Raw genomic sequence first — 15,272 nt, forward strand, 5'->3', positions numbered from 1 at the left:
ACGTATCCACAACTTGGTAATGTCAAATCATCCCTTTCCTCAATACCTCCATATGAATGTGATTGTCAACATGTTGTTGGATAAGGACATTGTTGATACAAACATCCTCTAAAATCTCTCAAGCATTTCCTTTCTGAAACTGATAACGCTATTTCCCATACCATAGATCCATATCCTTACAACACCCACCAATGTTCCTTCATCCGCTGCATATCGAACACGCTTATGATACATTGATGATATTCGAATGAAATCGATTCCTCTCAAAGGGCATTGTTCATTGTGTGAAAATGTGCTTTCGTATTGTACATCCATATCGACATGAGCGTAGCATAGCAACAAAGCTGGCAACTGATTTTCTGGGACCCGTTGTATAATGCAATCATGCACTTTCCATAACATGTGGATGCGATAAGCTGTAGAGAGCAGAGGTATCGTGTCACTTGGAGTTTATTGCGTCTTCAACTTGTTCTTTGCGCTATCGTTAACGGATACATAATGGTACACCACGATGAGGACCATGGTTGCGACGCCCAGAGAGTTGGCGATGAAAGCGAGTTGCGTGTCGGTAATCATAGTTTCCTCTATAGGTACGCACATGAGTAACGATATAAAGGACAATGTTCAAGTTTATACCTGCTCTATATGGATCCTGCACCTCGAAGGTCAATGAATGTAAGCGCGATGAGGGAAGAAGTAAAGCAGCACAAAAGGTATCTGATGCACTCTCACAGGCCAATTTCAGCTTGACTCGGCGTAGCCTGATTGGCTTCCAGAAATGGATTTTGCCATGGCAACGATAATGCAGCCTGTTTTTATGATGAAACACGCATCACCTTTTATATAGTGGACCCTATTTCAAATACCAGTTTTACAAACATTGTAATGATCAAAAAAGATGATTGAATTATGTTTTGATATTGAGCATTGTGTATATAAAAGTTTCTACATGCGGAAAACACCAAACTTGGTCTTTTCAATGGGTGCATTCAAGCTGGCACTCAATGCCAAACCAAGCACGGAACGAGTATCTCTAGGGTTGATCACACCATCATCCCACAATCGAGCGCTGGAGAAGTAAGGATGGCCTTCAGCCTCGTACTTTTGTTGAATAGGTCCCTTGAAAGCTTCCTCTTCTTCTTGAGACCATGTCTCGCCACGCTTTTCCTTCGCTTCACGAGTGATTTGAGCCAATACATTAGCACTTTGTTCACCACCCATCACAGAGATTCTGGCATTCTATATATAAAATTCAATAAGCATTTGATACATGCATCATGATGAGGGGGGGAAAGAATACTTACAGGCCACATCCACAAGAATCGAGGGGAGTAGGCACGACCACACATGCCATAGTTACCAGCACCGAAACTGCCACCAGTGATAACAGTGAATTTGGGAACACGAGCACAAGAGACAGCTGTCACCAACTTGGCACCGTTCTTGGCAATACCACCAGCTTCAGCAGAAGAACCAACCATGAAGCCGGTAATGTTTTGTAAGAATACCAATGGAATGCCACGTTGAGAGCAAAGTTCAATAAAGTGAGCACCCTTGAGAGCTGATTCGGAGAACAGGATACCATTGTTGGCTACAATACCCACAGGATAGCCGTGGATGTGTGCAAAGCCTAAAAGCATTCTATTAGCATCTTGGAATGGATCAATCGATTATCATCCAACGTACCAGTGACAAGGGTAGTGCCATAGTGTTCCTTGAATTCAGCAAAACGACTGCCATCCACAAGGCGGGCAATGATGTTCTTGCTGTCGAAGGACTTTTTGAGATTGTCACCTACAATGCCACCGATTTCATCGGGCGAATACAATGGTTCCTCAGGGGTCTTCAAGGCAAGCTGAAAGTATATGTAATCCCATATTAGTAAAAAGTGAGAGCTTCCATGTATCTTTATTCTTACCTGAGGATCCTTTGTGCGATTCAATGTACCAACAACACGTCGAGCAATGGCCAAAGCATGTTCATCATCAAGTGCATAATGATCGGTGACACCAGAGGTGCGACCTGAAATATCATAATCAATAGCCTGCTCTCATGTCCTATTCCAAACGAACACACACGCAAACTTACAATGCAAATCAGCACCACCAAGATCCTCAGCCTTGACTTCTTCACCAAGAGCAGCCTTGACCAAAGGTGGACCAGCCAAGAAAATGGTACCTTGCTTGCGAACAATAATGCTCTCATCGGACATGGCAGGCACGTATGCACCGCCAGCAGTGCAAGAGCCCATCACTGCAGCAATTTGTGGAATACCCATGGCAGACATGTTTGCTTGATTATAAAAGATACGTCCAAAGTGCTCACGATCAGGGAACACATCAGCTTGACGAGGAAGGTTGGCACCTCCAGAATCCACTGTAGACCAAGATACCAATTAATCTCTGTTATCGATGCTCGTTTCTTGTACTTACCAAGGTAAATACAAGGAAGGTTGTTTTCCTTTGCTACTTCTTGAGCACGCAAGTGCTTCTTAACTATTTTGTTGTCAGCGTTACCATATGGACATTTCTTGCTCTCTCTTTTTGAATCATACCTGTGATTGGATAGTACGATCCACCCTATGAAAAGTATAAACTCAATACGCCTATTGCTCGTAACCTCCGTTCCCAGATCTCTTACCTTGACTGTGGGGTCATTGGCAACAACCATGCACTCCGTACTAAGAAAGATAGGTCTCAATCCCATGTATTCCTTCCTTCCTTCCTATGCACACTTACCCATTAACACGGCCAATACCAGTGATGATACCACCTGCAGGGACCACATCATCGTATAACTCATAACCAGCCAATGGCGACAACTCCAAGAATGGCGAGCTACATGATTAAAAAACAGTCTTAATATAATGCAACATCGAATGCATGTCCCTTTTCTCTCTGCCATACTTTGGATCGAGCAATCGGTTGATTCTGGATATATAAAAATGCGTGAGCAAACATCTTAAAAGATTACCCAAGTGGTCGATTTACCTATCACGTGGAAGCATCTTGTTTCGAGAGAGATGTCTTTGTCGTGCACGTTCACCTCCTCCTATATCCAATCCCATCAGCTATATGGTCCAACCTCCATCACCATCATCCGTGCCTTGTCAATACGTTACCCAACTTGATTTTCTCAATGGTCAACTCGAGATCCTCCACGGCCTTTTGCATTTTTTCAGCATTTTCCTACGCGTCATATTGGTTAATATAAAGGAACGTGTCACTCAAAAGAGAGAGATAAAGAAAAGATTACCTTGAAGCTGGCGCTTGCAGTTTCGACCTTGTTGGGAAGAACGGTAGCTTGTTGTTCATGCAAGGTATGATATGCGGCCACGCGGCCTGATAAGATACGTAGGTTGTTTGGTGTGAGGATACGGCGTGCAGATAACATGAGTGTGAAGAGGAAAGGGTGAGAAAAAAAGTGAAAAGGAAAGCTTGTCGTTCTCTAGCTCGCATGCCTTGTCTTGTTCTCCCCCACACCGAGCGCCATTTGAAAATGTTCCCACGCTTTACTTCCCAGCTCATCTTCTTCTTCAGCGTGCGATCGGTAACGTTGACTGCTGGCCAATCAATTGCTGTACTGCTGCTGTTGCCGCCTTATCAAAGATAACATCGCACAATGCTCGTCTGGTTCTCGTATTGCATTGATTTGATTGCAGAGAGTGATGGCGCTGAATCCATTGTTGATATGAAAAGTGAGGGAGGACCACGTCAAAACCATCCGAATCGCTCACTGGTAAATGAATAGAAGGTAAGAAACGTCGTGTGTTAGTGTGAGTTGCATGAAGACTGCGTTTTACTTACACTCCACAGGTCCTTGGCCACTAGAAGCTTACACATCACATTTAAACTGGCATTGGAGAACCAATCGGCAACCTATATCCTTGGTCAATCAACAGGTCAAATTGACAATGCAATACCTGTGTTCGATGTGCTACCTTTAGATACCTGAACCTTGTTCGAATGCCAGCGATGTCGAAACCAGCAGGAGTGGTAGTGGTAGGAGCAGTGGTAGTAGTGGTAGATAATTTGAGAAATACAAGAACAATGTGCCTTTTGTACAAATCACTTCAAAGTGTATTAGAAAGAGATGAATGGGTCATTGTGTGAAGACTATACAAAGACATTGGATGATCTTAATTGAACGACCTTACAAAAGCTTGCATGTTTACGTGGACACACTATAATCTCGTAGCATTCATATTTACATAAACCTGCAAACCATTGCTTTATCCATGTTTACAATAAGCGACTACCTCTGTAACAAGCTCCATGCTCCTGTTCAATCCGTTCATAGTCTCTCTCATCCTTACATCCTCCCATTCAATTTTTCCAATGAAGTGTTGGTTCTTTATTAATACAAAGTTGATCAGCGTGTCCAAGAGCATCTTATGTGAAAGTATCAGGTTCGAGAGGGGTAATCTCAATATCAAGGATTGATGTACAGTGTGCATGCATTTATACAAGAGGTGTCCGATCTATTTAATTTCCACCTCTTCCCTCTTCCTCCCATTCTCAACTGTTCGCCCCATTCAAGTATACAACTACCACCCCTCATACTCGGATGCATTGATCGTTTTTGGCTTGTTGACCATACCGTGGTTCACTCGAAGATTTCCATGCGGTCTACCAAAGGCGGATTTTACTATAGAGGGCAGCATCAATCATGCACTCTCCACCAATGAGAACCCTTAAAGCATGTCTCTTAGCTTTATTACACAAACGCGACCCTCTGCAACTTTTGCTCTATCAGGGTCCAGCAATTGACAATGACTAAAGACCACTACTAATATAGCATCACGCTTACAGCATATGTAGAAACATAAAGACAGCCGTATCTCAAGATTTCACAATGAAACGTGAGATCTTTAAGAGAACAAAGTTGCTCGGCGGGACCAAAGCGATCTTGTGTCAAAGTATGAAGTTCATTGTGGCCATTCCCAGATTTGCCCAATGTCGCCACCAGCCAAAAAACATTTTCGTCGTCGTCGAAAAAAAATTCAAGAGGTCGATCCACTTTGGCTGGTGGCGACATTGGGTGGATCTGGGAATGGCCACGATGAACTTCATACTTTGACACAAGGTACGTTTCACCCCGCCGAGCACGTTGTTCTATTAAAGACCCCACACTTCATTGCAAAATCTTGAGATATGACTGTCTTTAGGTTTTCACTATGCTGCATGCATGATGCTATATGGAAGGTGGTCTTTGTTCATTGTCAATTAGCTAGGTCCTGATAGAGCAAAAGATTCAGAGTCGCTTGTTTGTGTGACACAGCTCATTTGCATGACTGGAACGATCAATGTATAATACTTTATGGATTACCTAGGAACAGCCACGTATTGCCAGCTAGCAGCCAATTCATCCCATTCCACACAATCGCGTGTTCTGCTGCATGGGAACGATGCTCCTGCTCCAGACATTCATTTCCATGGTTCAATTCTCTTGATCCGAGCCGATTTGACTGAGCTACGCTCAAACCAAGAAACATCAGTTGAGGTAGATAGAGCACGCTTTATGTTGCCCAACTGATGTAACCTTGTTTGAGCATAGCTCACTCAAATCAACTCGGATCAAGGTAATTAAATCATGGAAATGAATGTCTAGAGCAGGAGAATTGACCACATGTCATAGAATGGACAACAGTGCTGATTGAGAGGAAGTGGATGTTAGCTGCCAATACATGTGTTACTGAATAATGCATAAAGTAGTCATACGTTGACCCTTCCAATCCTGCAAAAGGGCTGTGTTACACAAAGTCCGTCTGCATCTTTGGCTGTATCAGGGTCAAGCTACCTCACAATGAACCAAGACCACCTTTATATAGCATCACGCTTACGGCATATGTAAAAAGATAAAGACAGCCGTATCTCAAGATTTCACAATGAAACGTGGGGTCTTTAAGAAAACAGCGTGCTCGGCGGGGTGAAATGCACCTTGTGTGGTAGTTTCACGATAAAGCTTGCCGATCCCAGATTTCGCATTGTCGCTACCAGCCAAACTGGATCCGGGGGTCGACCTCTTCGACGACGGCGACCAAAAATATTTTTTGGGCTGTTTGCGACATTGAACGTGAAACTTTCACACAAGGTGCTGTTGGCCAAGCCGAGCCCATTGCTCTAATAAAAACCCCACGTTTGATTGTAAAGTTTGGAGATACAGGCACCTTTATGTTTGTAAGCGTGATGCTATATGAGAAGTGGTCTTTGTTCATTGTCAAGTAGTGGACCCTGGCAGAGCAAAAGATGCAGAAGGACCTCTTTGGGTAACTCAGCTAAAAAGTCAGGACTTCAGGGACAATGCATGAAAGGTACGCAACCCTCACCTTTATGTCATACATTGCTAGTTAACGGCCACTTTTATCTAATCATCATTGTTGCGAGATCCACTGCATGGGAACGATGCCCCTGCTCTAGACATTCATTTCCATGATTAAAGTAGGTTGATCCGAGCTGATTTGGTTGAGTTACGCTCACACAAGATTACATCGGTTGAGCTACATCGAGCGTGCTTTATGTCCAGAGTGATGTAATCTCTCTTTGACCGCAGCTCAGTCAAATCAGCTCGGATCAACCTACTTTAATCATAGAAATGAATGTCTAGAGCAGGAGCATCGTTCCCATGCAGTGGATCTCGCAATAATGATGATTGGATAAGAGTGGCCGTTAGCTAGCAATACATGCCTGTTCCTAGATGATCCATAAAGTAATTATACATTGACCCTTTCATTCATGCAAACGTAGCTGTGTTACACAACACGACCCTCTGCATCTTTTGCTCTGCCAGGGTCCAGCTACTTGACAATGAACAAAGACCACTCTTCATATAGCATCACGCTTACAAACATAAAGGTGCCTGTATCTCCAAACTTTACACTGAAACGTGGGGTTTTTATTAGAGCAATGGGCTCGGCTTGGCCAACAGCACCTTGTGTGAAAGTTTCGCGTTCAATGTCGCAACTAGCCCAAAAAATATTTTTCTGGTCGTCGTCGTCGAAGAGGTCGACCCCCGGATCCAGTTTGGCTGGTAGCGACAATGCGAAATCTGGGATCGGCAAGCTTTATCGTGAAACTACCACACAAGGTGCGTTTCACCCCGCCGAGCACGTTGTTTTCTTAAAGACCCCACGTTTCATTGTGAAATCTTGAGATACGGCTGTCTTTATCTTTTTACATATGCTGTAAGCGTGATGCTATATAAAGGTGGTCTTGGTTCATTGTGAAGTAGCTTGACCCTGATACAGCCAAAGATGCAGACGGACTTCTTTGTGTAACACAGCTCTTTTGCATGACTGGAAGGATTGATGGATGATACTCTATGCATCATTCAGTGACAATCACATTGCCAGCTAACAGCCACTTTCACCAACACCAACTTTGTTACCCAATACAATGCATATGAATGATTGTCCTTCTCCAGCCGAGCATCTCCATCATCAAACTTTCTTGATCTGAGGGGATTTGACTGAACAACGCTCAAACACAGAAACATCATCCAATATCAGAAGAATCAAATTGGTAAGTTATTTGTAACCTGCCAGCTAATAGCCCATTCCTTCCATTCACCTTTATTGCCCAATCCAATGCATATGAACGATTCCCCTGCTCCAGGCCATCATGTCCATCCTTTAACTTTCTTGATCCGAGAGGATTTGGATGAGTTACGGTCAAACACAGAGGTAGCATCCAAAAGTGCAAAGATCATTGTGATTAGTTATTTGTAAACTGCCACTTGATAGCCCATTCCTCCCCTTCACCATATTTACCCAAACCAATGCATGTGAACGATTCCCCTGCATCAGCCCATCGTCTCCATCCTTCAACTTTCTTGATCCGGGTTGATTTGATTGAACAACGCTCAAACAGAGAAGTGTCATCCAACTTGAAAAGATCTAATTAATCTCCATCTCTTCCACTCGCAGCTTCTTCCCTCTTCCTCCCAATCCCAACAGTTGCCCCATTCAAGTACAATTACCACCTGCGAACGATTGCCTTGCTTCAGCCCATCATGTCAATCCAACATTTGCCTTGATCCAAAAGCCTTTGACTGAATGTCAAGTCCATCGCGTGTGCACCCCACTACAACACCCGCGTTTCTTGATACTACGCATTGTCTTGCACATTCCCTCTACCACGACCAAACGTAACAGCGTTCATTCCAGCAATTGGTGCTACTAGCCCCTTGGCTTCATCGTCTCAGCAGCGTTGTCTACTTGCAGCAACTTGTTTTAGCAACCTTTTTACGTGCACAGCAGATACCCATTGTATAGAAGCAGTTTTATGTACGTATAGCAACTTGTTTCAATACATACGAGTTCCTATGGATATGGATCTTTATATTGGTTTGATACATGGGTTGGAAGTATCTGGGTATTATACAACGTGTGGAAAGAGAGCCTTGGTCTTTTGTATCCATTGTCAACTTGATCTTGATGGTGTCATCCTGAACGATTGGCCTATCCAATTCCCTTGCTCTACACCTATTCTATGGCAGCTACTAGCATCATCCTTTGTGCTATCACCGTCATCATCATCCAAGCCCATGTTTCAACACGCCATGCCGCTTCGCATCCATCTCAACACAGCGCAAAGGACAAGACTTTCCAAATCGATGAATCATCCCCCCGCATTGGAGCTATTTGTGTACCTTACATTCTATCTCTTGTGAACAATGGTATTGGAATAAAGGGTGATTTTAGAGAATACGATCTTGGGTTGTCCAGGTTTTCTAATGTAAGTGACTTCCCTTCTTCCTAAGTTGGATCTCGTCGTGTGTGCCAAATGCAGGATTGTACTTGAAGTATCTTGTAAATGCTGTGTTTAGGAAAGGGGTGACGAGAAAAAGGTGTGCTTGATTCATTGTGTCTTAAACAAAGGCTGTCATCGGTAGCAAAAGGCTCCTCCCTTTGTCTCGTTGTTGTGATTAGAGGTTGACAATACATAACGCCGTAACACACATTCCTCTTTCGTGATTTGGATCTTGCAATTTATATACGGTGGGAGTTACCACTTTTATCGGGGATGTTCAGCTGATTGCAGAAGGATGGTTGCTATGATACATGTAACTCGCAAAAACACCATTAAGCATTACGTCGTGTATGAGATGGAGATAATAGCATACATATTTCATTGAAATGTGGGTTGGTCATAATGATAAGATACATAAGTTAAGGTGATGATGATGATGATGATTGCTTTTTTGTTGAGCTGCATACATACAAATACGCTCCTTATTGGGAGGAAGGGAAAATGATACATGGAAAAGAGCATGCGGGGTGAGGGGTTATCTCTGGTTAAATACTGTACATTGAAGGAAGGATACATTAGCAGCTGTCTTCATGATGCACTTTGTTGTCATCAACAATGAGAACGTTTTCTTGCTGCTTTTGTTTTTGTTGTTCCTGACGCTCTTTTTCTTTTCTCAGACGATTCGCAGCTGCGGTGGCACGTGCTTTGGCTGTGGATAATGGAGATCTTACTATGGGTATATCTTTCCATACAAAGCAAGAGTGGCCAACAAGGTGCTTTTTCGGTTTTCTTCCTCGTTTACGTTTTGGCATATGCATTACATTGGACAAATCAGAACTTGAGAATGCTGCAATATCAGATATCGCTCCCGAATGTGACTGTTGTTGTGATGTTGTTGCTGCATCTAATGTTTTTCTTGGCTGGTTGTTTTGTTGTCCTGATGATGATGATGAAACAGGCAACGTGGTAGATGGTGGCGCGGTCACCTGATTGCTGTTGTTGTTGTTGACGGACCATACAGTGGGCGATAAAAATGTCCAGCCACCTTCCCAAGTGCATGCTTCACGTGCATTGGATGGTGGTCGTCCCCGTCGTCGTTTGAGAATAGGCTCTCCTGTAGACGTAAAGGATAATCGGGTGGGTGCCGGTGTTTCAAGACGTTCTGACGTTGAAGGATTCACTTGAATTGATGGCTTTGACACAGAGGATGAAGCTTCAACAGCAGCATCCTTATCCTTTGGTACAGTCCATGGTGCAGAAATAGGTGTATGAAAATATTGCATACTAGTGGGTGATGTACCCCATCTCGAAAACCGCTGATATGAACGTTGTGTATCGGACAATGAAGTCATTGTGCTATCGCTATCATTGCTGATTGTGCGTGCGTGTCGTGGAGGTGGATCATTACCCTGAAGAGGTGGAATGGATGATGTTGGATAGTCCAAAGCTGATGATGAAAGCGGTGGTGATGGATAATCTTGGAGAAGCTTTGTAGTAGAGTACGCATGGTTTTGCTTTGAACATGCCGGATCAGATGGATCTCTCAAACAAGTTGTGTTTTTGGCACTTGCATTGGATGCTATTCTTTCTTGGGATGTAGGATTTAAGAGATGGGAAATAGATGGCAGTGTAGTGCTATTGTTGGCTTTAGGATCTGTCATTGGATGGTATGTAGAATTGATAACGAAGAAGAAAAGCACGAACAAATTTATTCTGCCCTTTCTTTAATTATTGCAGAGCATTAGCCAAAGAATGAAAAGAAGCTTTCCATCATTGTTAAATCGGGAGTGTTTATGATATGGTGGCCGTATCCGGCTATACGGGCCATGTCATCATGCACCCACCATTATTACTCTGAAGGTCCAGTACAGCGAAACAGCCACATGAAGCTCCTCGTTTATGGCGACAATGGCTTACTTTTTCATCAAGAGACACTAAGATACATGATACATTGTCAACATCCCGCTTGTAGAAAAGACATGTCTTCATGGTTGCATAGCAACGTGCGTGTTGTTATGCGTATTGGAGGTTTTAGCCAAGATCAATGGATACTGGGATGGCTTGCGTGTGTGTGTTAATATTTGCGTTTTATGGCAGCTGCATCGCTTTGGTCGTAGCCAGCCATCCAATCCTGGTAACTTGATTCACATGGTGAATTATACTGAAAACGCTGTCATGCATGTGTGCAAATTGAGCTGGGACAGAAAATCGAGAAGCCTCTACAGCAAGCTGTGGAGAAATCCTAGAAGTCTGTCATCTATGTCCAATTTGCGATTTTTGCGCATGCTGGGAAATGGAAGATAAGACATCGTTTATAGAAGATGGACATTTCACTATTCTTTGAACCCTTATACATGACCTCTTTTACTACGCTGGTTGAAAACAAGCGGATGGTTCATCATCATGTAAAGATGTTAAACGTCTCTTAGGCTTTGGGTGGGCTATGCTTTTTACCTGTTATAGTGAAAAAGAGAATTCCATGATGGTTGAGATTGTCAACCTTTCCATAACACTGTGGATCCGAGATCTATATGGCAAAACGGAAAAAGCGATTCAAAAGAGCCCATCCACTTGAGGACGATATACTTTATGCCAAGGATGAAAAGGGGAAAAACATGACAGTGGCTCATTTTCATGTAGCAGAAGATCGGCAAATCGGCGTCAGCATGGTATGTATAAGTTTTTGTGAGATGATCATTTGATCTATGCGGCATTATTGCCTACAGCGATATAACAAAGGTGGTGTTTACTCTTTGTGGAACCCAAATCCAAAAGCTATATCCTTCCCCGCCGCCATTATAGGATACAGGTGTATGGCTCGTGCGCTCTTTATTCGATCCATTTGCACTGAATCTCGGGTCGTTTTGAGGTTCCACTCTACTACTACTACATTCTACCAATATCGTCCCTCGCTTGTATGACTGATAATAAATGTACGCATTGTGCAGCAGACTTTGTAAGAAAGAGATGAATATCCAAGCATGTCTTATTTTACCTCTGGCATCAACATCCATCATTGGCAAGGATGCAAGTGCAAAATTCACCATTCCCTTTGCTGGCTGGCACCATCACAGAGCTGGCGGCAAAAGAAAACATGCTGTGAATGAGTCGTCGTGTGTTAAAATCCTCCTCCCGCCCAAAAAATCCTTTGTCTTATTCACTCTTCCTGCAAACTCCAATGGGACCAAGAAAGGGTAAAGATTGAACAACGCCTTTTATCTATTCAAGTTCCTTCATGCTAACAATCCAATCGTCTTCATTTAGAGCACCGTTCTAGTCGTGATCGACCCAGTCATCGTAGCCGCAGCCGAAGCCGTTCGCCTCATCGCTCACGATCTGAGTCTAGCCACAGATACAGAGATACGAGCCCAGACCTACGTGATAAGAGATCCAGTCGTATGTGTTATTACCTTTAATGGTCTTTTACGTATGATGTATTGCTGTGTCCTTATATGATTTTGTTTCGACCAATTGGGTCCCTCCTATTGTTTGGTTTGGAACCGTTATTGTATGTGGGGAAAACATTGAACAACAGGCAAACGACATCGACGACGCTCGCGATCACCACGTAGTTCAAGGTACAAAAGCTCATCTGAAAGATCGACATCATCCTCGTCGTCTTCCTCGTCCGAGGACGATTATTCATCCGATTCGGAAGGTAAATATATATTCATAAATGTACATTATGCAGCACTTTATACTGATGATGGATATATGTAATAGACGAGAAAAGAAGAAGCAAGAAACACAAGAAGCATCGTAGCAGCAGCAGTAGTAGCAGTAAAAGGCACAAAAGTGTAAGTTTGGATTTGGAAAGTGGAAGCTACAGAGCAAGAGGTTGATGTATATCCATTAGTCAAAGCACCGTGGAAGTCGCAGTGGTGATAGCAAACGAAGTGATCGAGAGCGGCGTAGTGCTATTACGGGCAAAAAGGTATGCAGGTGATCACCCTATCTTGTATCATATATAGTAACAGAGGTTATTATCCAGATCAAGCTTAAAGTACACAAGACTGCCGATGACAAAGTGAGAGATCAGAATAGGTCCAACTTGTTGAATTTCCTCAACTCTGCCTTTTAGCAGTGTATATAAATGCGTAACTCCTTGGTATATCCGCACACATAATGATACGAGGTTCTCCTTCTGAATGTCATATAAGAAAGATCTTAGTGCAGTGGCGATGTCTTTATAAAATGATGCTATTAAACGAGTTGTGTTTGCTATAGACGTAATGTGTGTGGTGTAGGATGGTTGTTAGCGGACAACATGAATAGGAGGAGGACTGAGCATAATCTTTCAAGCATCCATTAACGCCCACATTTTATGCATATACACAAAGAGAAACACGCATCATTTTCAAGGGGTGAGATACGAGCTCATAAAAGCGATGAACCATTTACTGTAAAGTGCTCTACTCGAGAAAAGGTCGTGTCAATGATAAGGTTGTCATGCTATGCTTTCCAGCAGCAGCAGTATGTATGGCGGAGATTACGTCACGTTTGGATACGCAATCGAAGAGCGATACTACGCGTGAGTGCGTGGTGAGGTGGATTTATCATTCACTTCTCCCTCGTTTGCTCCACACAACACCATGGCAAGACGTTACGATTCAAGGACAACCATCTTCTCGCCCGAAGGTACTCGATTTATTATGCAAAAGTCGTTCATTGTCTAATGTGTGCCTTGAATTCAGGGCGTTTATACCAGGTCGAGTACGCCATGGAAGCCATCTCACTTGCAGGCATTGCACTCGGCGTCCTTGCCACCGATGGCATCGTCCTTGCAGCTGAAAAGAAGGTGACATCCAAGCTATTGGAACAGACGGCATCGGCAGAAAAGATTTACAAATTGAGCGAGTAAGCGAACATGACACATACACACACCACCTTTTACTATTTGACGTTTGGCTAATGACACTCAAAAGTCGTATCATATGCGGTGTAGCCGGTATCACAGCAGACGCCAATATTCTGATCAATTGGACGCGATCGCACGCTCAAAAATATCTATTCACTTATGACGAGGAAATCCCTGTGGAACAACTTGTTCAACGTGTTTGTGATCTCAAGCAAGGTTATACGCAATATGGTGGTCTTCGTCCATTTGGCGTCTCTTTCATTTTCGCTGGTTACGATGAACAACATGGCTTCCAACTTTATCATTCGGATCCTTCAGGCAACTATGGTGGATGGAAGGCTACTTGCATTGGTGCCAATAATGCAACCGCACAAAGTATTCTCAAGCAGGATTACAAGGATGATATGAATGTCGAGGATGCAAAGGCATTAGCCATCAAGGTCCTGAGCAAGACTATGGATAGCACCACTCTCAACAGTGAAAAATGTAAGTTGGTTGGGTATCGAGGGATCTATATCCTACCTTAAGCTAACACGCTATACATAGTGGAATTTGCTACGATTCGCCAAGTGGATGGCAAGGTGGTCTATGACTTGTTCAAGCCATCAGAGATAGATGCTTTGCTCAAGGAACAGAATGTGGGAGCTGATGCAATGGAAGAAGGACAATAAGAGGTTATTCATTTTGCCCAATCAAAAATACATGATGATATCAAACACACACGCACACACACATACACATAAGGGTGGTAATGGTAATGGTGGGAACTTGGATAAGAGTGCTGTACCAGGACATGGGTCACCTGGTACTCGACCTAAGAGCTCAACTGATGTTGTCAAGGTAAAGGGGTCCCCACATCATGGTAACACAGCCCGTTTTCTGGATAATGACACGGCGGGTGCAATGTGATAGAAAGTTTTTGTCTTGATGGCGAGATTGAAAACCACGTGCGTCGTGTGTGATGCCCAAATCATACAAGATACTCTGGGATTTACAATAGAGTTCTTCAATAGTCGACCAACGTCATCGTCAATATCGTGTCTATAGCATTTCAAAGCGGCGTACATACATCATCATCATCATCATCAACAATGAAATGAAGATAATACACAGAGTCATTGAATGATTGGATGTGTGCAAGTGGTTGGTGGTTGTAGCACAACAAGCAATGCACCCTTGTTCCCACCCATCAGTTTCAGAATGACCTTCACACACTCTAATCCCCCACACGCGCAACATGAATGGATGGATTCACTCTTTATTGGCGGAGCTACTAAAAAAGATTGAGCATAGTTAATGCGTTAACTCGTAGTTACGTCATATTCAAATACCTTCGACCCTGCCAACACATTTAAATTTTGCAAAGCCAAATGTGCAACCATTTGCTTTCACGCTCCCCCCTGCAGATGATCTGCGGAATAAAGCTGGGTGGTGATTGAATGCAAGGAAATCACATTGGAAAGGGTAGCCAAATATGTGTAACAGGGTGTGATGCGTCCACATGGTTTACACTGATGAGTGAAAAAGTGGATTCCGACATAGCACAGATTAGAGAAAATGAGATGGATAGCTTATTTGAGTACCTTTATGTGATCAAAATCCATGATCCTGCAAGTAAAAGAGAAGTCTATATGGTAGGCGTTGTTAATAAAGTGGCAGATGAC

At 43.2% G+C, this 15,272-nt stretch overlaps 4 protein-coding genes across 4 annotated transcripts; 2 read left to right on the forward strand and 2 right to left on the reverse strand.

Moving 5' to 3' along the window:
- Positions 1–945: 945 nt before the first annotated feature.
- Positions 946–3,393, reverse strand: O0I10_001362 (uncharacterized protein; the record flags this gene model as incomplete). Its single annotated transcript, XM_058481459.1, has 13 exons — positions 946–1,239; positions 1,305–1,630; positions 1,687–1,855; positions 1,919–2,022; positions 2,089–2,376; positions 2,433–2,495; positions 2,555–2,579; positions 2,641–2,680; positions 2,739–2,837; positions 2,907–2,930; positions 2,991–3,051; positions 3,122–3,188; positions 3,256–3,393. 13 exons carry the CDS (start codon positions 3,391–3,393, stop codon positions 946–948), a joined length of 1,698 nt encoding a protein of 565 aa, XP_058348097.1.
- Positions 3,394–9,325: 5,932 nt separating this feature from the next.
- Positions 9,326–10,411, reverse strand: O0I10_001363 (uncharacterized protein; the record flags this gene model as incomplete). The annotated part of the gene is made up of 1 exon (XM_058481460.1): positions 9,326–10,411. One exon carries the CDS (start codon positions 10,409–10,411, stop codon positions 9,326–9,328), a length of 1,086 nt encoding a protein of 361 aa, XP_058348098.1.
- A 1,517-nt stretch (positions 10,412–11,928) lies between these two features.
- Positions 11,929–12,831, forward strand: O0I10_001364 (uncharacterized protein; the record flags this gene model as incomplete). Its single annotated transcript, XM_058481461.1, has 6 exons — positions 11,929–11,944; positions 12,015–12,146; positions 12,286–12,408; positions 12,474–12,547; positions 12,607–12,684; positions 12,742–12,831. 6 exons carry the CDS (start codon positions 11,929–11,931, stop codon positions 12,829–12,831), a joined length of 513 nt encoding a protein of 170 aa, XP_058348099.1.
- A 511-nt stretch (positions 12,832–13,342) lies between these two features.
- Positions 13,343–14,279, forward strand: O0I10_001365 (uncharacterized protein; the record flags this gene model as incomplete). Its single annotated transcript, XM_058481462.1, has 4 exons — positions 13,343–13,388; positions 13,445–13,607; positions 13,676–14,094; positions 14,155–14,279. The coding sequence occupies 4 exons, from the start codon at positions 13,343–13,345 to the stop codon at positions 14,277–14,279; spliced, it is 753 nt and encodes a 250-aa protein (XP_058348100.1).
- Between the last annotated feature and the right edge of the window lie 993 nt (positions 14,280–15,272).

Source organism: Lichtheimia ornata (assembly GCF_029851405.1).
Source record: "Lichtheimia ornata isolate CBS 291.66 chromosome Unknown scaffold00003, whole genome shotgun sequence".
NCBI lineage: Eukaryota > Fungi > Mucoromycota > Mucoromycetes > Mucorales > Lichtheimiaceae > Lichtheimia > Lichtheimia ornata.